We start from the raw sequence: 25318 nt of genomic DNA on the forward strand, positions 1-25318 counted from the left end.
GAGGTATTAATGTAGTACAAGTCATGCTTACAGTAAAACTTTAAAAGTTCTGATTACTTGCCCACTTCCAGAAGCACAAAAAGAGCTTATAAATATTCTGCACTTCCCATTCCGCACAGACTTCTACCTGCAAGGTTTCCGTTGGAACTCAAGTTTGGCTAATTTTAAACTCAGTACTTCCTTTAATCATCCATTGCCCTCTCCTCCCATCTTATTCACTTCCGCCTATTATAGCTGGTTGTTTACAGGCTCATGCCATTTACTAAACTGTAACCTCAGGCAACCAAAAATCCATGATGAATTCATCTGTATGTGTCTTGCTTTAAGAACAGCTCAAATATCAGCCAAAAATATGCTGAAATTGTATCTCAGAGTTCAAATATGTCAACTTTTTTAAAGGAAAATCATTTGTTCCCTTTACGTTTCTTATTATCCAGATTTAAAGCCCCCATTTTTTAAGTATATTTTTATTTTTATTTATATTTGTGTGTGTGTGTTTGAGGAAGATGGTCCCAGGCTAACATCCATGCCAATCTTCCTCTACTTTGTATGTGGGACGTTGCCACAGCATGGCTTGATGAGTGATGTGTAGGTCCATACCCCGGATCCGAACCTGTGAGCACCAGGCCACCTAAGCAGAGCACACGAAATTAACCACTATGCCACTGGGCTGGTCTCTAAAACCCCAATATTCGAAGTAAGCCTACCGTCTGCCTTCATCGCCTATGGTCTTTTAAAATTGCTAAAATAATTTTCCCTGTTCACAGGGAAACAGCCTTCCAACTTCTATGTTAGACCAAGAGGACACCCAGGTTAGATCCACATCAGTGTTCAGAAGCTCGGCATTGGTTACAAATCCAAACACTCTTAATGTCTTTACAGCACATCAGGTTAACAAAAACAAGACCAGATCACACTATCTATGACCGAATTCTATAGATGACACATGAGTGATTGTAACACTCTTCTCTAAAGATCAGGATTTAGCCCAGGAGCGTGGGTTTCTTTAACACTTTTGAGCCACTCTAACTGTCACACCAGATCAGAAGCAAGTCTTCACACCCTGCAGCAGCAGCTGCTGAAGTGTCTCTCTACACTTCCCCAAAACTAGTGCTCTCCTTCTGTCTTTTCCAGCCCTCACTCTCATTCCGCTACAGGGTTTGTTTTCTGCTCAATTCACAGTACCTTGCCATTACTGCCTCCCTTGCTCTCTGCCTTAATGTCTCCTGTGGGTGTTCTTGTCTGACAGAAGTCTAGAAATTCTGGCAGCAAAGTGGACACTTGGGCATTAAATGGCCAAACAGAGTTAGTGAAATGCAAGATTTCTGCTCCCTGTTGCAGTCTCTGAAGGAGTGGAATATCTCATCTTTCAACCAACGGTTTGTTTTTCCTATCTGGTTATAGGCTCTTTCATAAGGATACAGAAGTTACATTTCTCCTGTGTGGCACTCAGAAATCATAGCCATATATATCCAGGACAGGCAAAAACCCCAGTGAGTATATGTTCTTTCAAACTATCTGAAACTACTTCTGACATAGAAACTAACCCTTAAGGAAGGAGAGTCTACCCCACAACATTCTTATTTAGGATACAATTTTAGGCCCAAGCTCATTGATTTAGACCTTTTATAATATTGTTTTCATCTGATTAAGAATCAGGGGGCCAACCCGGTGGCATAGTGGTTAAGTTCACACACTCTGCTCTGGCGGCCCGGGGTGTGCAGATTCAGATCCCAGGCACAGACCTAGCATTCCTTGTCAAGCCATGGTGTGGTGGCATCCCACATAAAATAGAGGAAGATTGGCACAGATGCTAGCTCAGTGACAATCATCCTCAAGCAAAAAGAGGAAGACTGGCAACAGATGTTAGCTCAGGGCTAATGTTCCTCACAAAAAAAATAAATAAAGGGTCAGAATGCACACATCTTGAAAGACACTATTTCTACATTGTCACATTGTCACAAGCCTAAAAGGAATTTTAAGGGATCACTTGGTATATTCTCTTCCCTTTGTTTGGGCCCCATATATTATTCTCCCAAACAGTTAACAATCACATTTTAAAAACAACAACAAAATCCTTCAGTGTAAAATTTCACGGCCTTACGATGTGCTGTCGTCTCTGCTGATATCCATCCCCCCCTCACCTGCCCCTGTTCATATCCACATTAGAATTCTCAAATTTCTACTACAATTGGTTTTTTTCTTATTTAGGTTTTTCTAAAGCTAGGGAACAGTTGGCAATCTTACTTTGGAAAACAATTCTTTCTATTTATCCTAGTTCCTATAACCTGTCTTCGTATATTCTTAATTTCTAAACTCCTTAGATGAACTGTAGGGTTCATAACTGACAATGGATGCCTGCCACAAGTGAATTTGGCTAACGCCGAGTGAGTTTGGTTTCTCGCTCTTAGACAGCCTGTACATCTGTCCTGTTAGTCAACAGCGCAAGAAATGATCTAGTAACGCTAATGACCTGCTGGGAAGGCAAAAGTAAATTTATGTAATGAAGCATCCGATACTCTTCTCTACGTATGTAATATGATATTTTAGTGAGTTAAGTGAGTTTGAACATTTAAACTCTGAATAACCCTTACAAATTGTTCTCTAAATGTAAAGAAGTATTCCACACACAATCTAAAATCTTAGAGACTTGTTTTCAATGGCTGCTTCCTGCCTGTTGAGTATAAAAAATGTTCTATTTGATCACTTCAAAAGCACATAGAGAGAGAAGAGCTTTAACGTAGATGTCAGAAGAAACATAAAAGAAATATATGAAAGGATGGCTTTGTGATAATAAAAAATAGTTGCAAGACTTTTGAGAATATTATGAGGAAACCGACAGTTTCTGTTTATATTCCAAAAACGATCCACTAAGTGGATGTCTGTCTTCACAGTGAGAAAAATTGTCGAAAATGAGAAGGTCAGCAGATCTGAACACAGGTAAATTATAGCATCCTCTGACATTTTTAAATGATTTCAAAAAAATATAGTTCTTTATCTACCACAGTAGAATTGAAGGAACTAATCACAGACAAAGAATCATAGGCCCTTCTCAACTGACTGATAAACTTTGAACCAAGCAGGAGTCTCCTAACAACATCACTGACCCAGGGTTTCCTAGCATCTGTTATGACGTTTTCAGAGACAAGAAATCTGTTCCAACACATTACACCAAAGTTGTTCTCCCTTTGACTCTCTACCAATGTTATAATGGAAAATAAGAATGCACTCCTTGCCACAGAGTAGCTCTTTAAACGTATAAAATAACTAATATCATCTAGTACCAAGTCATTTAAGTTTAGACTATTACTCAGTTCTCTCAAGCTCGGATGAAAAATGATTCCCGGACCTTTTAACATCTTAACAAACAACTCCTAACATCTTAAAAACCTTCAGTTACCCATATTCTTTTGAAGTGGGGCTCAGAACTGGACATAAGAATCCACATGGGGTCCAACAACTGAACAAGCAGTCAGGAATCATTAAGTTGATCTAGAATCCTACATGTATGAATTTAGTTAAAGACTGCCTTAGTTTCATTTTACTAGCTATGAGATAATGGAAAATATGTATATTGTTTTCTGTCCCTGGTGCCTGACACAGAGCTCCAGAAACCCTTATAATTTCCTAAGTGATAAGAACACTAGGAGCGTCTTTTGTTCTAACGTTTGGTCTTTGACTCCAGTTCCTGACACAGGGCTCCTAAATTCCTTGGAATTTCCTGGGTGATAGGAGTATCTTTTGTTCTACTGATGTGACTCTGGGTGGGCTCCTGGAACCTTCCTGGAGGGGGACTCATCACAGGAAAGACCAAGCCATGATTAGAAGCTTGGAATTTTCAACTCCCCCCTCCCTCCATTCTCCACAGAAGAGAGAGGACTGGAAATGGAGATTATGCCTGTGTGAAGAAGTCTCCATAAAAATCCCAGAAGTATGGGGTTTGGAGAGCTTCCAGGTTAGTGAACACATTCACATACCGGGAGAGTGGTACATCTCAACTCCACGGGGACAGAGGCTCCTGCACTGGAGACCCTCCCAGACCCCGCCCTATGTATTTTTTCATCTGGCTGTTCATCTGTAACCTTTATCATATCCTTTAATAAAGTGGTGAACATAAGTGTTTCCCTGAGTTCTGTGAGCCCTTTTAGCAAATTCGTCAAACCTGAGGAGGAAGTTGTGAGAACCTCTGATTTGTAGCTAAATTAGACAGAAGTTGTGGGTAATCTGGGGACCTACGATTTGCGATTGGCTTCTGAAGAGGGGGCAGTCTTGTGGGACTGAGCCCTTAACCTGTGAGACCTAACACTATCTCCAGGTAGATGTGACAGAACCGAGTTGGACATGCAACTGGCGTTGAAGAACTGCCTGGGGAGGGAAAAGCCCCACACATCTGGCGTCAGAAGTGTTGTGAGTGTGGTAGCAGCATGACAGTAAAGAAGAAACCCAGGAGGAGGACTGGAGGCGCTTCTATGAATGCTTTCTTAATAGTTCAGGATTTTGGATTCCTTCAGTTCTGATTGTAATGGACATCTATTCTTCTGCGTCTCCAGATCTTCATGTCCTGTTCCAACATCTCTGTTATTTGAGAAAGCCCGTCCTTATCCCCTTCCTCACCAACTGGCTGGAGTTGGAGCAGCCAAGGAGTTGATTGAACCAAGAGATGAAAATGTGACCCAAATTCCTTCTCTCTCTCTTTTTCTTTTTTTTTTTTTTTGAGGAAGATTAGCCCTGAGCTAACATGTGCTGCCAATCCTCCTCTTTTTGCCGAGGAAGATTGACTCTGAGCTAACATCCATGCCCATCTTCGTCTACTTTACATGTGGGACGCCTGCCACAGCATGGCTTGATAAGCTATATGTAGGTCCACACCCGGGATCCAAATTGGCAAATCCAGGGCCACTGAAGCTGAGGGCAGGAACTTAACAGTTGCACCACTGGGCTGGACCCCAAAGTCCTTCTCTCTTTAAATTGGAAACAGACAAAGAGATTATATTCTTCTCTAGTGATGAAACTATGAGATGCAGGACTGTTAGCAGTAGCATGCCTCTTGTGAATAAAGCTAGCCTGAGAAAATAAACAAATATGTGATGAAAAGTAAGGACCACTCTGGCCGTGTTCAAGATCCTGTCTCCAATTGTCCCCAAAGCTTAGCTGCACCCTTAGGTTCTCCATGAGCTAATCAATTCAAAATGAAAAAGAAAAATAAGCTACTTTGCTTACAAAACAAGTGCTAACTTAAATATAGGTTTTTCTATCTAAAGTTTGTACTTATTCCTCCCTCCCAACTTCATGTCCTATATTAGCTTTCTTTTGATGCTGTAACATAAACTTGGTGCCGTAAACAATAGAAATTTATTATCTTAGACTTCTATGAGTCAGAAATCCGACACAAGTCTTAATGGCTAAAATCAAGATGTCTGCACAGCTGCCCTCCTTTCTGCAGGTTCTAGGAAAGAAAGTTTACTTGTCTTTTCTAGCTTTTAGAGACCATCTGCATTCCTTGGCTTAATGCTCCCTTTCCAGATCTTCAAAGGCAGCAACGTTGTATCCCTCTGACCATTCGTCTGTAGTCACAGCTCTCTCTGACCCTGCCCTCAATTGGAAAAGGTTCTTTTAAGGCCTCTTGTGTAAAGGTCCTTCTAAGGACCTACTTGGATAATCCAGGATAATCTCCTCATCTCAAGGTCCTTAATTTTAAGCACATGTGCAAAATCTCTTTTGCCATCCCATGGAACACATTCACAGCTTCTGGAGGTTGAGACATGGACCTTAGGAGGGGTGAAGGGGTGCAGATGGGGACAGGACATAATTCTGCTACCACTAAAAATGAGAAGAGCATTTCATCTCTCACCACGTTCAACTCGGTAGTAAAAATATATTAAACAAAAGAAGCCAGACACCCTCCACCTTAATAGCAGCCTGCTAATCAACATTATTTGGGAACAACTTAATTTGAAATAACTCCTTCAAAATTGTTTTTCTGGAAAGGAAACTTCTGCTGGTTTTATCTTTGACAGAAGATGAGTTTGAAGATCTTACTGGATTTCCCCAGCATACAATCAGAATGCCATCTTTGAAATGTAGAATTAAAACCATTTCCATATCCAGTGCTTGAAGCCTGAGGCTGCTATCATTCCTGCATATAGAGAGTAAACACAGCACCTCTCTTTGTTTTACTAATTGCTTTGTTTCCCCAAGCTGCCATCACAACATCTGCCAGGCCAGAATGCACTTCTTCCACACACCATAGAACCACTCCCGGCCAGATAAACGACCTCTGCTCCCAGTGGAAGGACAAGTGCTTTCCAACCCTCAGCAGGCAGTCTTCGAGAGGCAAAGACTTCAAGTAGAAATGAAGCTGCAACTCACCCCCTCCCAGAATCTTTGGAGTGGTTATGGAGTTGTTGGTTCTGTAACGATCTCATACTGTATGTGATTTTATTGATTTTGTTTTTCAATAGAACTGTTAAAGATTACAATTCTCAGATAGGCAGAATGTGGGCAGATGCTCATATGCTCACACACAGTTCTGCCAAGATATTTTTACATCTTTCTGCACATAAAGTAAACTGAAGACATGTGTTATAGATGCATGGTATTTGTAACCCCCCAGGAGAAGGAGGGATTTATTGTCTGCTCATTTCCTGGAAGAAGTATTAAAACAACTCTATCTAGAAAAAATGAACAGCACTTTCAAAATAAAAGAGATTTGCTTCTGAGGCACCTTAGAAAACATTCCTAATTACCAAAACCCATTGAAATGGCAATTCGGGTCATCATATCCAAATGTCATCCCTGCTATTTCTAATCCAATATCAACTTCTTGTCACATCTACTGGGTAAGCATCAAAATACAAAATGCTGTGACAGCTCATGCTCTGTTGGTGTTCATTCATCTACTGTGCATCAGAAAGGCTCATTTCAAATATGGCATGAAAGAGAAAAGTAAGCAAAACACAAACTCAGAAGAGATTTGAAATAAATTGCCTCAAGAAAAACACTTGAGAGGAACGACAGTAAAATGATAGCCTTACCTTGGAAGACTTGGGCAGACCCACTGTCCCTTCTTCTGCTAAGCTGAGCAGGGTTAACTTTGTTTCCTCCACTGAAGGATGCTTGGGAGGGCGAGGTGGAGGGTGCAAGAAAGAGCTTTCATATCTCCGCATCATGTAATACTGTTCTTCTGTGATCTCTTCAACCAGAGTCCTGACTACAAGTGATCCTGTATCCCTAGACAAGTTACTAACTAGCTGAACAGTCATATTCAAGCGTCCGACAGGAATTTCCCAGCATTCCCTGGGGTTGGCAAAGTCACTTACGAGTAGATAAGAGTCTGTGATAGCTTCCTCCAACTGCAGTCCTGGGGTAGCAGCCAAAATGTCTTCTTCAATGGAAAGATCTCTCACAGATACCTTCACATTGAAGGGCAAGTGGAACTGCGCACAAAGCTCAGAAATCTGGTACTGTTTCTTATCATGAATCACCTCGACGAAACCTCCTTCCATGTACAAAGGGAACAGTGCCGCCTCATAAGATTTTTTGAGGATTTTTTCACAGGCCAGAACGTTCACCACTTTTTTGATTCCCTCACAGAGGACTTCAGTCGTCTGTGAGTGATGCACTAGAAACTGGTCCCCGACAGATACGGATGACAGCTCTTCATGAGGAGGATGAAAGGCTTTGGTGGCCACCACGTGGAGACGCTCCTTTTCACTCTTCGCTATCTCTAAGTCATAGGCGGTTGGGAACTCCCGAGGTCGTCGCTTGAATTTACCTTTATAGCTAGTGGGGATCAAGAAGTGTCTTTTAGGAAAATTGCTTCTAATTTCTGAAGCTAAGATCCTTGATGCCTGGTACTTTTTGTGGATCATAATGGTTTTTCCTGGCTGTAAGATGCTTCTGGGTAGCTGGGTTCCTTGAGATGCTTCTATGACTTCGGCCACTATGGGGAACTCTTTACTGGTCATTTCAAAAAGATCTTGTGTAGATAAGAGCTGGAGAAACCAGTTGGCATCATAACTGTCAGTAATGTCTTTGACTTCAACATCTAAACTGGGGAGGATGCGGACTATATCCTTTCGGACTGAAAGAAAAAAAAATAGATTATGACATTTTGTGCATCAAAATGTTGCAGTGGGGAGATATAAGAATCTCTCCAAGTGCTAGAGAGAAATTTCATTTAAAAAAACAAACTCAGATGTTCATGATATAACCTTTCCTATACGTGACTTTCCTTTTTTCAAATTTTAAAAACAAATAGATCTTCTATAAAACCAATACCCATAAACCTGCTGCTCAGCTTAAAAAATTAACCAACATCTTGGGGCCGTATGAACTTCACCAAAATCATATCCTCCTCACTGTAGCCTAAGGGTAACCATTCTCCTGATTCCAGTGTTAATCATCCCCTTGTTTTTCTTCATAGTTTTATCATACATAACATACAGGAATATATATGCATGGGTGTAAATGCATATGTCCATGCATTTTTTCCAGAAGGTTTATTATATCATTTTAAGTCATGCTCTTGAGATCTAGACATTATATGTAAAATTATCTTAGAAGAAAGTTTTGGTACATCAAATAAGACCCTTCCTGCATAAGGCCAAAACATACGTTTTTTACACAAAAATTTGGCCTCTGGGTACAACCACGTTGTAAAATCAGGGTGGTAAGGTACTTAAGATTAATATATGGAAATGGATACTAAGACGGAATCTTTTTCCAATGTGAAAGCTATTTCTTTCTCCAACAGTGCTGCATTAACACCTGAAAAAGGACTGGCATAGGATGGGTCGCAATGGGAGGAGCCACTCAGGAGCCCTAGGTACGCTGGTGGGTGCTTATCAATGTCTTCTTTGCTTAATGTGTCCCTCTGCACTAATGACTCTCTATATTCTTTCCAACAGTCCACTGTCCCAGAAGTCATTCTTTGAGACTACAGAGACTCAATGCATTGTCTTGAAACAATCTGCTCTCCATGTACTTTCCCACATTATATACTTATGAATGATCTTACATTAAAAAATAAAGTTACATGTTAATATTAACAGGATTTTATAGTGGTTTCTATTTTCTCGACAGTTTCTTAACACTTAATATTTTACAGCATTTTCATGATCTGCCACTGTTTCCCAGTATCTCTAGCCACCCTTCTGTTAACATTCTTTCTTCCTTGCATGCCTTTGAAAATGAACGATTTGGAAGATTTAGAAAACAAAATTTTTTCTTATAAAACATTACCTATATTATTACTTTTTATATTATTAACTGTGCAGCATCTGAAAACTGTAACTCTATAATTTGTGTCATATTATTTGTACATGCTGTGTAACAACTTCCTGAAGACACAGCATGAAAATGTATTATTGGGGCCAGCCAGGTGGCAAAGTGGTTAAGTTTGTGCTCTCCACTTAGGCAGCCCAGGGTTCGTGGGTTCGGATCCCAGGTGTGGACCTACACACTGATCATCGAGCCATGCTGTGGTGGCATCTCACATACAAGATAGAGGAAGATTGGCACAGATGTTAGCTCAGCAACAATCTTCCTCAAGCAAAAAGAGGAAGATTGACAACAGATGTTAGCTCAGGGCCAATCTTCCTCACACACAAAAAAAAGTGTCATCTTATTGTCTTGAATATAAAAAAGAAAAAAGAAGAAATCAATTACTGTCTGTAGGCTGCAGGTTGTAAAGATTCCTCATTTTAAAAAAAAGAGAGAGGGGCTAAAAGAACACTTCTTACCTTTATCAGTTCATTTTATAAAGTTTAGCATATCCAGACTTTTGAGATTGTTGCCACAGAACCCAAGGTAATTTAAGAAACTCTGAAATCTCAGTTATGTGGTTCAAAAGGAACTAGGTATAAGAATTGTAGAGCTAGCTAGGGAACACCTAGACTTTGGTTGAATAGATACCATTAAGAACTTTCTGGGAGATCTAAATTGATCCATCAGAACATAGGGACTCTAAAGCAAGCTGGATGCCAATCTATATTTGGGCATAGTGGGTACTGTGGGAAAGAAATTGTCTTAATACCTTAGGAAGACTTTATTTCTGCCAGAGAAAACCTCCAGGCCAGGCTGTCTAACCTCTGTTAAATTTTATGCATGTAATTCCTGGCCTATCTTCAATACTTCTGTCCTAAATCCATGGAAGGTGTGCCAGCCTATCTCATCCTCTTTGATCTGTCAGCAGCATTTGACAGAGTGGATTGGACTCTCCTCTTTGCTATATTTTCCTCACTTACTTCCTTCTTATTTATGATTCTTCTCAATTTCTTTGCTGGTTTCTTCTGTCTACACACCACCCACTCTCCCCACACACACACCTTTTAGTGAGTCTTGGTTCTCTTCCTTTCTCTATCTACACTCACGCCCACCGTGAGCTTACACAGTCAGTCGCATGTCTTTAAGTACCATCTGTATGCTGATGACTCTCCAAAGTATGTCTCCAGCCAAACAATTCTCCCACACTCTAGATATCTACTTAAGATCTCTGCTTGGATGTCTAATAGATGTCTCAAAATTAACATGCCCAAACCAAAATTCTGATCTTCCCAACCAAAACCTAGTCTATTTGCTTTTTCCATCTCAGTTACTGGGACTCCATTCTCCTTGTTCAGTCAGAAATCTCAGAGCTTCTTTCCTTTTCTAGGATCTAACATTTATTACATCAGGACTACCCTGATCTAAACCACATAATCTCTTTCTTGGTTTATTGCAAGGGCTTCCTAAGTAGAGTTCTTACAGTCAAATTTGTATAGGACTGCCAAATTGATACGTCTCTCTTCTGTTCAAAGCCCCACAATGGCAGTCTTTTTCACTCAGAATAAAAGTCAGAGCCTTTGCCATGTTCCTACGCATCACTTGGATCTCACCTGCCACTGAGTTACCTCACTCTAACCTACTGCTGCCTCCTTGGCCTCCTTCTTGTTCATCAGGTCTTTGCATGGCCTGTTTCTTTTGCCTGCTACATCCTTCAGCCTGATATGTTCATGGTCAACTCTTCTTCTTCAAGTCTGCTTAAATATCATCTTCTCAATGAGATTTACTCAACAAATGCTTGCCATAGATTGAATGTTTGTGTCCCCCCTAAAATGCATATGTTGACACCTAACGCCCAGTGTGATGGTATTTGGACACTAGACCTTTCAGAGGTATTTAGGTAATGAGATTAGTGCCCTTATAAAAGAGACCACAGAGAGCTCCCATGCCCTTCCACCACCTGAGGACACAGTGGGAAGATGGCTGTCTGTGAAGCAGGGAGCAGATCCTCGTCAGACACCAAATCTGACAGCACCTTGCTCTCGGACTCCCGAACTGTAAGAAATAAATTTCTATTGTCTATAGGCCACCAAATCTATGGTATTTTGTTATAGTTACCGAATGGATTAAGACAGTGTTCTATTTAAAATTACAACTATCTCTATCCCCTGCCCTTGTCTATTTCTTCATTTTCCATGTCACGGTTCACCTTCAACCATTCCATATAATTTGTTTATTTATTATAACCACTGTTTACTGTTTGCTTCCCAAGATTGGAACATAAGCTCCACAGGGACAGAAGTCTTTGATTGTTTTGTTCACCAATATATCCCGATATCTAGAATGGTGACCGGCACATAGTAGGTAGTCAATAAATGAATTGAATAAATGAAAAACAGTTGCCAGAACAATGTCCTTGATTGAGCGCTAAAGGATGTGATCCAGTAAATAAGTGGAGTTCCACGTAAAATTTCATTGGGAAACAAATAGTTTCTACTGCTAAAACTCCTGCTATACGCCATAGAAAATATTATATATTGCATTTAAGACATGTCCCTTTAGGTTGTAGTTATCTTACTTAACGGTTTTTTCAATGCAATAAATATTTTTGTTTAATCTCTACAAAATAATGATCTAGACATTTTAAGGTATAAAAACCATCATGATGCATGTGCCTTAAGAGAAGATTCATGGAAATACCTGGAAATACCACATGCAGTGAAAAATCAACAACTCTTCTTAGATCCATCAGAGAGAAGCAAGGGTACAGGGCAAACCATCAGCGTAAAAACTAGAGAGATAAGTAAATAGAGAGAGTTACAGCAAAGTGGGTGCTGAAACCACTGCCGGAGCCAGCAACTGGTGAGAACATTTTAAGAGTAATTGACTAATTGCTGGAGACTATGCATGGACAAGCTTGAAAGATAAAACTTCTGGAGGGCCAGTCTTAGGGACATCCCCCCATGTTTTCATGAGTTTACTTCCAGGAGCTCACCAGGGTTTCAGGGTGAAAATTGGAGAAAAATCCCCTCATGGTTTGGGCAGGATGCAGGGGAAAGTAACCATTTTGAAATACACCCAGAGCATTAGGGTCTCCTTAACAAAGGGCTGCCCTCAAGGAAAACTCTTTACCACAGCCTAACCAATGGGTTTTACCAGCCTCTAGCCAACGTGGGGGAAGGGAATTACCCAACTCCAGCCCCTCTAGCCCTCCGTGTGGGGAAATGGAAATACCCAACTCAACCTCCTCTATCCTTCCTCGCGGGGGAAGGGAGACACCTAACTCTAGCCCCTGCTAACTATTCTGTTTCACTAAGGGGGCATGAGGAGAAAAGCTGAGAAGCACTTGTGAAGGTCATAAGCCAGGGGAACAGGGCCTCAAAAAAGCTGAGACCTAATTATAGTATGAACCTCAGTTTCTTTCACCTGATGCATCATGTCTAGCTTTCAACAAAAAATTACAAGGTGTGTTAAAAAGCAAACAGTATAGTCTGAATAGACAAAGGAAGCATTAAAACCAGACTCAGATATGGCAAAGATTTTGGAAATTTCAGATTGGGAATTTAAAATACAATTAATATGCTAAGGGCTCTAATGGAAGAAACTGCAAGAAAAGATGGGTAATGTAAGCAGAAAGATGGTAACTCTAGGAAAGAATCAAAAGGAAATGCTAGAAATTAAAAACACGGTAAGAGAAATGAAGAATGACTTTGATGGGTTCATTGGTAGACTGGACACAGCTAAAGAAAGAATCAGTGAGCTTGAAGATATATCAATAGAAATTTTGCTAACTGAAAGGCAAAAGAAAAAAGAATGAAAAAAAATGGAACAGAATATCCAAGATCTGTAGGACAATTACAAAAAGTGTAACATATATGTCATGGGAATGCCAGAAAGAAAGGAGAGAGAAAGGGACAGAAGCAATATTTGAAGTAATAATTGCTGAGAGTGTCGCAAAATTAAGGAAGCTTAGAGAATAAGCAGGATAAATACCAAAAAATCAACACCTAGGCATATGATATTCAAACTTTGACTCAAAATCAAGGAAAAGAGAAAAATTGAAGAAGTCAGAAGAAAAAACATGTTACCTATAGAGGAAGAAGGACGAGAATCACATTAGACTTCTCTTCAGAAACCGTGAAAGTAGAAAGACAGTAAATGGCATATTTAAAGTGTTGAAAGAGAAAAAAACACCAACCCAGAATTCTGTGTCCAGTGAAGCTATCCTTCAAAAGTCAAGAATATGCCACTTAAAAATAACACCACTTTGGTATGAGGATTATTTCGAGCTAAAGGTACTCAGAAACTCAGATCTACATAAAAAAAAAGGAAGAGTATTAGAGAAGGAATAAGTCAAGGCAAAAATATATTTTGTTTTCCCATTTTTAATTGATATAACAGATAACAGTTTGTTCAACATAATAATAAAAACAATATATTGATGATTATAGCTCATGGATAATGAAATGAACGACAGCAGTGTTGTAAGGGATGGGAGAGAAGAATTGGGAATACTCTGTTATAAGGTAGCTGCAGTGCCCATGAAGTGGTGCAGCCATTGAAAGCAGACTTAGATTATAAATATATATTGCAAACTCCAAGGAAATGACTAAAAATATTGTTTAAGCATAATTCATATGCTAAGAGAGGAGAAAAAGTGGAATCATATAAATGGCTTAATTAAAACCACAGTAGGCAGAAAAAGAGTAAGAGAAATAACACATCTAGTTTTGGGATGGGGATAAAAATAGATATTAAGAAAGATGTGGCTGCAACATGAGTTTTTAAGGTTGGGAGGAAATTCCAATCCAAGATAGGATAGGAGAGAGAATATCCCAGATGGTAAGAACAGCATGATCAAAGATAAGGAGGCAGAAAAAATAGGGTGTTAGTGATTAGAGTGTAATCCAGGCTCAGGATTTTAAACTAAAGCACAAGGTCTAGACAGGAGACCCGCTGAAGGTAAGGCTATGAAGATGAATCGACTGCCAAATGCCAGGCAGAGGAAGGTATAACTACTTCAACAGGAACTCAAAATAGTCGAGATTAAGAATGACCAAATTAAATTAGGAGTTTGGTAGATTAATTTGACAGCATAATGGGAAGAGAAGGTGAAATCAGAGCATTTGTCTTTTTCTACTAACTGGCATGAAGCCCAAGGATAGTGACAACTCAATCTGTCTAATAACTTTTGCATCAACCTCAAATTTTATGTATTTTTCTCTCATGTCTGTTAATACATTAAAACAAAACTCTTCTTGGTTTTTTAAACTATTCTCTTTACTCTTGCAGGTTTTAAGTTCTCCATAGCCAATTAAAATAAAAACATAGATTCATTTAAAGTGACCTAGAATTTGGAAATGACATCCTCAAGGTTTTAAACTGGAATAGGCTTAACTAATTTTTGTGACACATTTTATTATCTCTATGTAAGTGTCCAAGAGTAAGATTAAAAAATCAACATCTTTTGCTTTGTTTTTCTTATAAAACAAAAAGTTACATGCTCTTATAAAAATATTTTAAAAAATAAGTGGGATGGGGCTGGCCCAGTGGCACAGCAGCTAAGTTCGAAGATTCTGCTTCTTGGTGGCCTGGGGTTCACTGGTTTGGATCCCAGGTGTGGACATGGCACTGCTTGGCAAAAGCCATGCTGTGGTGGCATCCCACGTATAAAGTAGAGGAAGATGGGCACGGATGTTAGCTGAGGGCCAGTATTCCTCAGCAAAAAGAGGAGGATTGGCTGTAGTTAGCTCAGGGTTAATCTTCCTCAAAAAAATAAATAAATAAATAAGTGGGGAAAAAAAAACATTACAATGCTTTATAAATTTATCAACTTTAGATTATCACTGCTTACATTTTGGTATATACAATTCCAGCTGTGTTTGTGTGTGTGTTACAAATTATTTAAACATCATTTACTATTTAACAATTGGGAAAGCGTAATCCTCCCTCTTACTGCCTCCACCCCAAAAAAGGCCGGCTATGGAGTTGAGCTAACTGCAAAAATTTCCAGAAAAAGTTACCCTGACTTCAAAATGATGAAGAAACAAGAAGGCAGCAACTCAGAGCACGAGAGACATTCCTGGAGGTGTCTATTACAAAATTTCTGATAAATTAATTTGAAGTAAAAACAATATTTATTCAGAGAACCTTAGTTTAGACTTCCCAAATTTTCTTTCTAGGGGAACATGAATTGTGCTTGCTTGGGTGTGTTTACTGGTTATCCAAAGGGAGCTCTCATGAAAAAAATTTCCATTCTATTTTCTCTAAAACGATAGCATAGATTTTCCCTTTATGCTGCTGAGTCATTTCACTAAACTTTGTCTTTCTGCCTCTTCTTTCAGGGAAACTCCCTTTACAGTTAGGGCTAATGTTAATCAGAACGTGGTGCTTTTCTGCATTTTCCTCTGCAACAATTCTTTTAGCTAAGGGTGAATTTTGGGGACCCCACTAAAAATTATCTTTAAAAAGAAAATTTTTATGTTTATGCTTGGTTAATGATGGCAATGCATGTTTACTTAGATAATTAATATTCAATTCTGGAATACTCTCAGTCTCAACTCAGCATGTGAGGACTTATCCTTTGCAATTGGACCTGAGCTAGTAGTACAGAGTTGGAAATCTGCTGAGATAATCTTATTCAAGGCTTAAGGCAAGGTGATTGTTTCTACCTATTTTTTTTCTAAACACATTTTGTAAATTCTAGCCCTGCAATTTCTCTCAATTTCTAGTTCCTTTGATATTATTTTTTAACAATAATAATAATTCATATATTCACTAAAATGTTCCCTTTCTAAGTTTGATTTCTTTGTCATTTACTTTCCAAGAATATAATTGCTTTTCTCAAAAGTGCTTTCACGAATTTCATCTCCAGCTCTCAACGACTCAGTGAATTGTTTTGTTTACATTTCTGCATCACATTATACTCTTTTATTATATGGTGATTATTAGATGCACTAATAATTTCTGAGCTCTGTCTTATTCTAGACTTCTAAACTAAAATATGCTTTCCAGTTCATTCATTTGGTCTCAGTTTTCTTTATGAATATTCTATGAATTATTCTTTCTTCCATTTATTCAGCTTCGTTTCAACTTAGAGAAGCTATACTGTGAATTTTCCCCTTAGTTAGATGGTTCTTCTCTGGTTCTTCTGCTGTTTGTATTTATAAATAGAGAAAATGCCTTTTGGATTCCTCTCAAACATTTATAGCAGAAAAATCAAGCATCATTTAAAATGAATATACTTGCATTTGATATGGATTTATTTGTAACACTACTCTGTCTTCTACATTTTCATTTGGTTTATTAAAGCTAAAAAAAGTGGATAGCCATTTTCTTATACTGGATAATAAACTGCAACATTGACATTTGCGTTTGTTAGTTTTATGTGTCACCTTGACTGGGCTATAGCACCCAATTACTTAATCAAACACTAATCTAGGTGTTGCTGTAACGGTATTTTTGTAGATGTGGTTGACATCTAAATCAGTTGAATTTAAGTAAAGGACGTTACCCTCGATAATGTAAGTGAGCCTCATCCGATGAGTTGAAGGCCTTAAGAGCGAAAACTGAGGTTTCCCACATAAGAAGAAATCCTGCTTCAAAACTGCAGCATCAACTTCTGCCTGAGTTTCCAGCCTGCCAGCCTGTCCTATAGATGTAGAACTTATAACCCCCAAGTCTACATGAGCCAAGACTTTAAAATTAATTAATTAATCTATGCAACTATGTATAATTATATACAATATATAATATTAAATTTATATAACATTAAACATATATATACATATTCTCTTTCCCTGGAGAACTCTGACTGATAAAACATTAATAGTTGGTAGTGTAAGAATAAATAAATATATATACAGAGTAAAAACTGTGCTTTCTTCTTCTTGCTGTTTGATTTTTCTATTAGCAATAAGACTAGTGCCTAAAGGAGGAAAACAAAATGGGAGCTGACTAGAGTATCCACTTGGTTTTAAATACCATGTTAAGTAACAATATTTTCACAGACATGTTAGGAAAAGCATCACTGACAAAAATCGAACCTGTTAGACAAATATAAATAATATCAACCTTGGTGCCATGAAGTGAATATTCATTCTCCTTAGCTATTAAATTCATAACTATGTCACTGTAATAAGTCAAATCTGGATATGGTGAGTGAGAAAACCCTTTCGTTACCTAAATAGGAACTTTGTACTGTACAATTATTTTACACAGAAACAATTATTTTAGTTGCTTCATTCATTCACTTATTCATGTATTTGATTTATTGAAAATTGAACTTTATCTGAAGCATTGAGAAGACAAAAATAAATACATAAGAAATTGACTCTAGTCTTTTTATAAATTACTGAAAATTATGTTTTATTAAAAATATTATTTATAAATTACACTTATCATTGAGCAATTTTAGCAACCAGTTTTTTTAGGATTATACTAGGTCCAGGAAAAAGTCTGGGCTAGGACTAATTTAATTAAGCAGTGAGGTTGATGGGTGACATATGTTGCTTTCTACCCCTTTCTTCTCAAATTTACAAAAGTAAAAAGGAAAACAGGAAAGAAAAAAGAGAAAAAGTTCCAATGAACTTAAAAGACATCTGCAATCTTTAAACTAAATGAAGACAGAACTCAGATGGCAGAATGGGAAATGGTTTGGCAGAGTAGAAGGGAAAGCCCACGTGCCTAAGGAGTCAGAGTCTGATGATAAGTCAGCATTTTTGGCCCCACAGGACCCCCAAAAGGCTTACAAACTGGAGGCATAAGGCCCCTCTGAAGGTGGAAGAGGAGCTAAGGGGAAAAAACAAGGGCGTTGTGTGAATGTCTGAAGAATGGTTAAACCCAGGTCTCCAACTCTAACCTGGGGAAGATGGGCAACCACCCCTTCTGCCTCTGTCTCTGCAGTGAACAGGAGACAGAGGGTCTCAGGTTCTGGAAACTGGACATAGGTGAGTAGGGGAGAAGCATAGGACTGAGAGAGAGGGAGGTACCCCCTAAACCTGTGGGATGGTGAAACCCTCAGCGACTCCCCACTGGGCCACAACAGTTTCATAACCCCCAGAAGATATCAAGAAGATTCTTCTCAGGTGAAACTGAACAAGTCCTAGAGGAAAGACTCACAGAAAGTGAATTTGGGTAACGCTCGAATGAAAAAGCTGGCAAAATGAAACCTACAATTCATAAACCAAAAGCTTGTATATAAATAGTGCCTACTTTACAAATTAAAAAAAAAAAAGTGTCTCACATGTAAAAAGGAACAAATGGCAGATAATCACCAGGCATTTGAGGAAAACACTTAACAAGAACGACAAACCAAAACTTAAAAAAAAAAAAAAAAAGCCCAAAAGAGGCAGAAAAATGCAAGGAACAGTTGAAAACTTTAAGAAATTGTAAAATAGTCTGAGAGAGATAAGATATTGCATCCTCAAAACAAAAACACAGTCACATTCTAAAAATGATGCAAGAAATAACTCTTGGAAATTAAAAATTTGATAGCTGAAATGAAAAATTTATTAAAGCAGCTGGAAATGTAGTGAAGAAATTTTCCCTAAAGGTAAACCAGAGACAAGCAGACATAAAGTAGAAAAGAAAATAGTCTTAGATCAGTATAGGAGCTGCAACGTGAGATTAGAAGTTACAGAAAGCGAAAAGAGAAAAACATGTTGAAAGGAAATTACCAAAGAAATTTTCCAAGAAACGAAGGACCTGAATATCCAGACTGAAAAATGCCGTCACAATGAAAGAACAGACCGGCCACAGAGCACATTACTGGGACACTTCTCAAGGCCCTGGATAATCTCTCAAAGGCAATATTGGAAGGTAGAAGATAAAGGGAGCAAAGTTTTCAAAATTCTGAGAAGTTATTTTCAGCCTGGAATTCTATAAGTACCCAAACTACCAATCTTACGAGTGTAAAATAAATATTTTTCAAAGACGCAGGTCCTTTACTTAACTAATTAATATTCTCTGCATCTTTATCAGGAAGCAAGTGAAGGATGGGCTCCTCAAAACTGGAAGAAAACCAAGGAAGAAGTTACTTGATTCCAGAAACTGCTAGCGAACACAGAATCACGTCAAAGTGGAAACAGCAGGATGGTTTTAAATGGAAGCCCCGGGACAGCACTGCTATGAACTAAATGTTTGTGTCCTCCGGTATCCACACATGGAAATCCTTCTCCGCAATGTGATGGACTTACGAGGCGGGGCCCTTGGAAGATGATTAGATTTAGATGAGGTCATGAGGGTGGAGCTCTCATGAATGCGATTAGTGCCCTTATGAAAGTAGGGAGAGAGCTTGCTTCCCCTCTCCGCTCTCCACTGTGTGAGGATACAATAAGTCAGCAGTCTGCAGCCTAGAAGAGGTTCCTCACTAGAATTCAACCATCCTGGTACCCAATCTCAGACTTCCAGCCTGCAGAATTACAAGAAACAAATTTCATTTGCTTATAAGCCTACTAGTTTATGGTATTTTTGTTATAGCAGCCCAAGCTGACCAAGACAAGCACTTACGCAGTGGAAAGGAACAAATTCAGATTGGAGCATGAGTATGGAGGATTCCAGGAGGTATTTCAGGAGGAAAAACAACAGAAAAGGTAGATCTCCTGACAGTTTGGGCTATGTGGAAAATTGCATTGAATGGCTTTTTTCATAAAGATGTTAGAGAATACAAGATTTAGGAGACGATTGAAAAAAACAGTGAAACAATAAGGTCATCATTACAGAAAAACAAAGAGTTATTTAGACATTTTACATCACTTGACTGAGCAACAAATAGTCACAATAATGAAAATACTTATGCTTAACCGCAACTTACCATATATCGAGAGAATGAGGAAAGGGAGGAGGAAGTAGCAGAATGGGGGAGAAATCTGGGACTGGTCAAGGGCACAAGGTTTGCTGATGACTTTGTTATAAGTCTTTTTATCACTATTTGACTTTTTTGACTTTGACAAAAATTGAAATTAATTTTTTAAATAAAATGAGAGAAAGAAGAAGTCTCAGAACACTAAAAGATCAATGTATTTTTTCTCCTATTCATTTATCACCTATTATAAGACATTCACATACTGACTTTTTGATATCTCCTTTCTGCTCACGTGATTTCAGTCCTCCGCTTATAAATGAATTAATATGTCAGATATCTGAGCAAAAACTGTACCTCCAAATTTTGGAAGGCCCTGAGTTTTTTCCTAAACTGATACGCAGCTTTCCAACTCTTAAAATTTCTGTTAAGGAAGAAATAATTATCAATCTATACATCGAAACATAACACCTTTAAAAAGTTTTAACGATCAAGATTTCTGATGTTTTGAAAGCAACTTTAAATAGTTGACTCAATTTTTCATTTGCAACCATTCTATATTTCACTTATTACATTAATATTAAATTTATCTTCCTATGAAAGACACAAAAATATCTTGCTATGACTTATATGAGACCAGTAATTAAAGGCCTTGGACTGTTATTTATATCTATTTCCCAAAGACATAAAATAGTTTAAAAATCATTAAATGTATGGTGCCAATTAGAGGGGCTTCAGGCCTGTCACGGGGATTATAACCAAGAATTTCCAGGAACAAATATTTCATTTAAACACTTTCTGCTACTTTTCTTCTTTATGGCACCTAAATTTTCACGTTAATAACATATTAGAAACTAGCATTAGGAGTAAAGGTTTCATATTCTCTCTTTTCTCTATTTACTTGCTATGTTCTCTTTTCAGCAAATCAATATTTCATAGCTTCCTGTAGTTCTCAATCTTTTTCGTCTTGCTTTTTCCCCTAAGGTTTCTCTAAAACTTCCTATCCCTGGCTCAGACCTGTGCTTTTTCTTGTCACCTTAGAAAGGAAGAACTCGAGCCACGAGGGGTTTGAACTGCTTGACACTCAAAGCCACTGGAAAACAACACGCTCTTGACCTCTAGGTAACTTAGCAAGCAACATGCCCTTGACCTCAAGGCAAGTTTGAATCTTCAATATAAGAAAGAATATTGGAAAACAAGACCATAGTTGATTTAAAAAGTAGTCTGCATTTAGAAGAAAAATATTTACAATGACAATTATTTTTAAAATTGGGCTTATTGTGTTGGACACCCGTCCTCTATTTCCAGGGATATTCTGCAGTCAGGACACATACAAAACAGTCTCATACAGCGTCTGTCCCAAAATTGCTAAACAATAAGAACTAATGTTTAAAATAATCCCTAAGAAATTAAAGATCCAAAACAATTAAAATCAAAATTCAATTTTAATATCAGGAAAGAATGGAAATTGTACTAATGCATTTGGGGAAGGACTTTATTTCAACTAAAGGCTTTCTTCTGGGACCTTGGTTAGCAGAAACCATATTTAGCTCCATCTAAACAATTCGGTTAATACCTCCTGCTCTTCTGTCAATGTTTATATTTAATAAACTGCACCACCATTACCAGTAGATCAAGCCAGTGCCTGGGAATCAGATTGACTTCTTTCTCCCTTCCAATAGACCTCTAAATCTTGCTGGTTGTACTTCTTCAATACCCATTGAGACTAACAGCTCCTCTAATATCCTTCTGAGTGTATTAACCCCAAGGTACCTTGCCACGGACTCAATAGCCTCATTACACTCCTTTCACCTTGTTCCTCCCAGCTGAAACCTTTATTGGTTTGTCCTTTGGACAAATGTTAGCCACTTAACATATATTTCAAGACCCTCCAGGACTGATTCTACTCCCTCACTGCATCTTTTGATAATTGTCTCAACCTGCCTTCTCCTCTCTTTGCACCCCAGCTGCACTGGAGGTCCAATCTTGCTTACCTGCTTTCATGCAAGCTGCTACAGCTTCCTCCAACGTTGTCCCCTCCTTCTTTGCCTGACTATCTCCTATTCATCCGTCAGGTCTTAGTTTAAATGCCATTTCCTCAAAGAAGACTTTCTTGATCCTTAATCTAAATTCTTTCGATATTGTAACCACCTTGCTCACATGTTTATGTTCTGGGTTGCCCTTCACAAGCAGCTGTGTGACAGGAGATGCCAGTGGTTTCAGAAAATTAACAAATTTTAAAGCAGGAAAACGTTATTCATTATTTATGAAAATTGAGGAAAACTCAATTGTCAATTTCGATTGCACATTTTGGGATAGCTAACAGAGCACTATGTGAGGTCTAAAATTTGCTGTGACTTCAATTCTTTATCCTATTAAAAAACAATTATGCTGCGGCCTCAATTTTTTGTAGTATTAAAAAATAATCTCTATTTGAGTGGGATTCCTTACGTATACATTTAGTTCAAATGAATTAATCAATTATTGGTTAAATATTTGTAACAAAATTTAACATGCAGTTCTAAAACCTACTCAAAGGTTCATATCAATATTTTTCATAGCTGTATAAGAGACTAGCGGGAGCAGAGATAAATAGAATTTGAGATATCCAAGGGTAACCTTTGACCAAACATTTTTACATAGTGCTTTTCTTTCTCAAGTGTGTTATATTTAGTACCTTAAGAGAACCTTATTTCCTTCTCAAAAGAACTCCAAGAAGCAGGCAAGAGGGGTTTCATCCTTCCCTCTGCATAGACACAGTCTAAATGGCTTACCCAAAGTCGCCACCTAGGAAGTTACTGACCCAGAGTTAGAATCCAGGAATTTTGACTGCAAATACAGAACTCTTTGCTCCATTCTTGTTCCACTTATGTGCCATAATCTTGAAAATTTAAAGTATTAATTCCTTTGGGGTAACAATGCTCGTTTCAGCTATTCCTAGTTTAAAATGCAAATAATCCGATGAAGATTACATATTAAAACACATTCTTGTGTGAATTAATTTGTCACATCGTTTTCCCTTAAGTTAAAGAGACTCCCAGCTAATAGGAAGATTTATGACCAGTAATGGATGCCGGAAGGAAAAATAAGGTGGGAGGGGGTCTGTCCCAAAAATAGGAGTAAGGGACACATTAAGAAAACTGTGCATCCTTATCTCTTTGTTTACCACCTCCATACAAGAAAGCTTCTATCTAACAAAATATGCTTTATGCCATGAATACTCTAAAAAGCAGCTCTTTTCTGACCATGTGTAACTGGAGGTGATAAAAATGAACTGGCATTTCAATCTTTCTGTACCTGACGGTTGCAGCACCTTACGCTTGGATAGCACCACACAAAGTTATAACATGCGTTCATATACATTATTCAATTGGATCCTTGCCCAAAATACATGGTTTGCTTACTTATAGATGAGAATCTAACTCCCGGGGGCCTTAATGGACAAGTCAGGAACAGACTCTCATTCTTCAGACTCTAAATACTTTCTCCTCCCCAAACCCCACAATGCTCATGTCCATAGAGCATTATTCGCACTGGATACTTACATTTCATCACACCTTGAATTTCATAAACAGGCTTGAGAATCAGAGTACCATAGAAACCTTTAGGGAATGGATTAGTTAAGTCCCACTTATTTGAAAAATCTGTAAGTTTCACAGTTCGTGTTCTGTTCTTGGGGATCTTCCATTCGACAATCTCCTTTAGGGTATAAATATGTTCATCTTCACACTCATAGAATTCTCCTTCTTGTGACAAAGGCAAAGTAAATGAGTGATTTTGGTGATTTCTTACCACTCCACAGTTCACCATTATTTCTCCATCAATCTCTTCAACTGAGTTCAGCATGATTTGTTCATTCTGCTTTATGATGAGATTCTCTAGTTTTATACCCTTCTGATGATAGAAGCAAGGATGCCCTAGTCTACTTGGTCCAATAGGGACGGTCCTTGTAATTTCTTCCATGGTAAGGTATGGAGCTTTATCAGCCACAATCTTAAAAAGACCTAAGAATAGAATTGTGTGAATTAAAGAAAGTTCTTACAATGAAAGTTCTCATAAGAAAATCACAGACAGAGAGTTATAAAACAAGTACAATATAGCTTTTTAAAGTAATGTACCTTTTTAAAGATTAGAGATATTTGTTTTAATCCTGAATTTTTCCAGGTAAAATTTTAATGTATTTTCTGTAGATTACTGATCGTTAGATTGAAGCAAGATAAATGGAAATGAGAAAAATACCTTGAAAGAGAAAAGACCCTCTTCTTGGAAACGGAAACTCTGAATGAGATACTGGCTGTGTCCCAACTACCTGCATGATATTGAGCAAGGTGTTTAATCTCTCAAGATCTTTTTTTTTTTTTTTTTTTTTTGCTGAGGAAGATCCACCCTGAGCTAACATCTGTTGCCAATCTTCTCCTTTTTGCTTGAGGAAAATTTGCCCTGAGCTAATATCTGTGCCAATTTTCATCTGTTTTGTATGTGGGATGCCACCACAGCTTGGCTGCCAACAAGTGGGGTAGGTCCACACTGGGGAACTGAATCCAGGCTGCCAAAGCAGAACACACTGAACTTAACCACTAGGCCACAGAGCCAGCCCTTCTCAAGTTCATATTTTTAATTTTTAAAATGAGAGAACTGGATTAGATCAGCATTTCCATAAATATATTTAAAATTAAATTAAATATTCTAGAAGAAACTATTAAATATTCCAGAAGAAACTATTCCAAGGCCAAATTAACAATTACAAAGCTATTATAGCTGGGAACTGGACAGTGGTGATGTTTGTACAACATTGTGAATGTACTTAATGACACTGAATTGTGCACTTTAAAATGGTAAATTTTATGTTATGTGTATGTTACCACAATAAAAAATGTCTACAAATTTCCAATTAACTTAAGACTTCTCGGAAACTTTAGATACACTGTGACTCAGAACATGAAGAATTTCTCAGATTTCTTTGATTATAAAAGTCTTGTGGAAACATCCACTAATAAATTACAGCATAGCATATCATGATAGATTAGTGCTCCACATAGCTCTCCTTGGAAAATGCCAGGTTAGGTAGTTGCTCTGGATTGAATATTCTTGATTATATAATATCCTTTCTTTTCTTTGCTTCTCTCATTTTACCAGTTTCAATATTTGAAATTTTTCCCTCTGATACAGTCGGCATAGTCACTAATACAATGAACTTTTACTATTTAAGACACAGCTTTTTATGCTTTTTATGCTGAAACACATGTTTAAGCT

At 38.1% G+C, this 25318-nt stretch overlaps 1 protein-coding gene across 3 annotated transcripts in view; it reads right to left on the reverse strand.

The window, feature by feature from the left end:
• THEMIS (thymocyte selection associated) overlaps nt 1–25318 on the reverse strand; it is a 177620-nt gene that overhangs the window by 79115 nt on the left and 73187 nt on the right. For 2 of the 3 annotated variants that reach the window (XM_070557020.1, XM_070557021.1), the window contains exons 3-4: nt 23611–24069; nt 7035–8083 (exon numbers count right to left, since the gene is read on the reverse strand). In XM_070557020.1, coding sequence (XP_070413121.1) covers nt 7035–8083; nt 23611–24069 — 1508 coding nt within the window. The remainder of the gene's footprint in view (nt 1–7034; nt 8084–23610; nt 24070–25318) is intronic. The other variant, XM_070557022.1, reaches the window with a different exon arrangement.

The sequence above is a fragment of the Equus przewalskii genome, chromosome 9, assembly GCF_037783145.1.
Source record: "Equus przewalskii isolate Varuska chromosome 9, EquPr2, whole genome shotgun sequence".
NCBI classification, from domain to species: domain Eukaryota; kingdom Metazoa; phylum Chordata; class Mammalia; order Perissodactyla; family Equidae; genus Equus; species Equus przewalskii.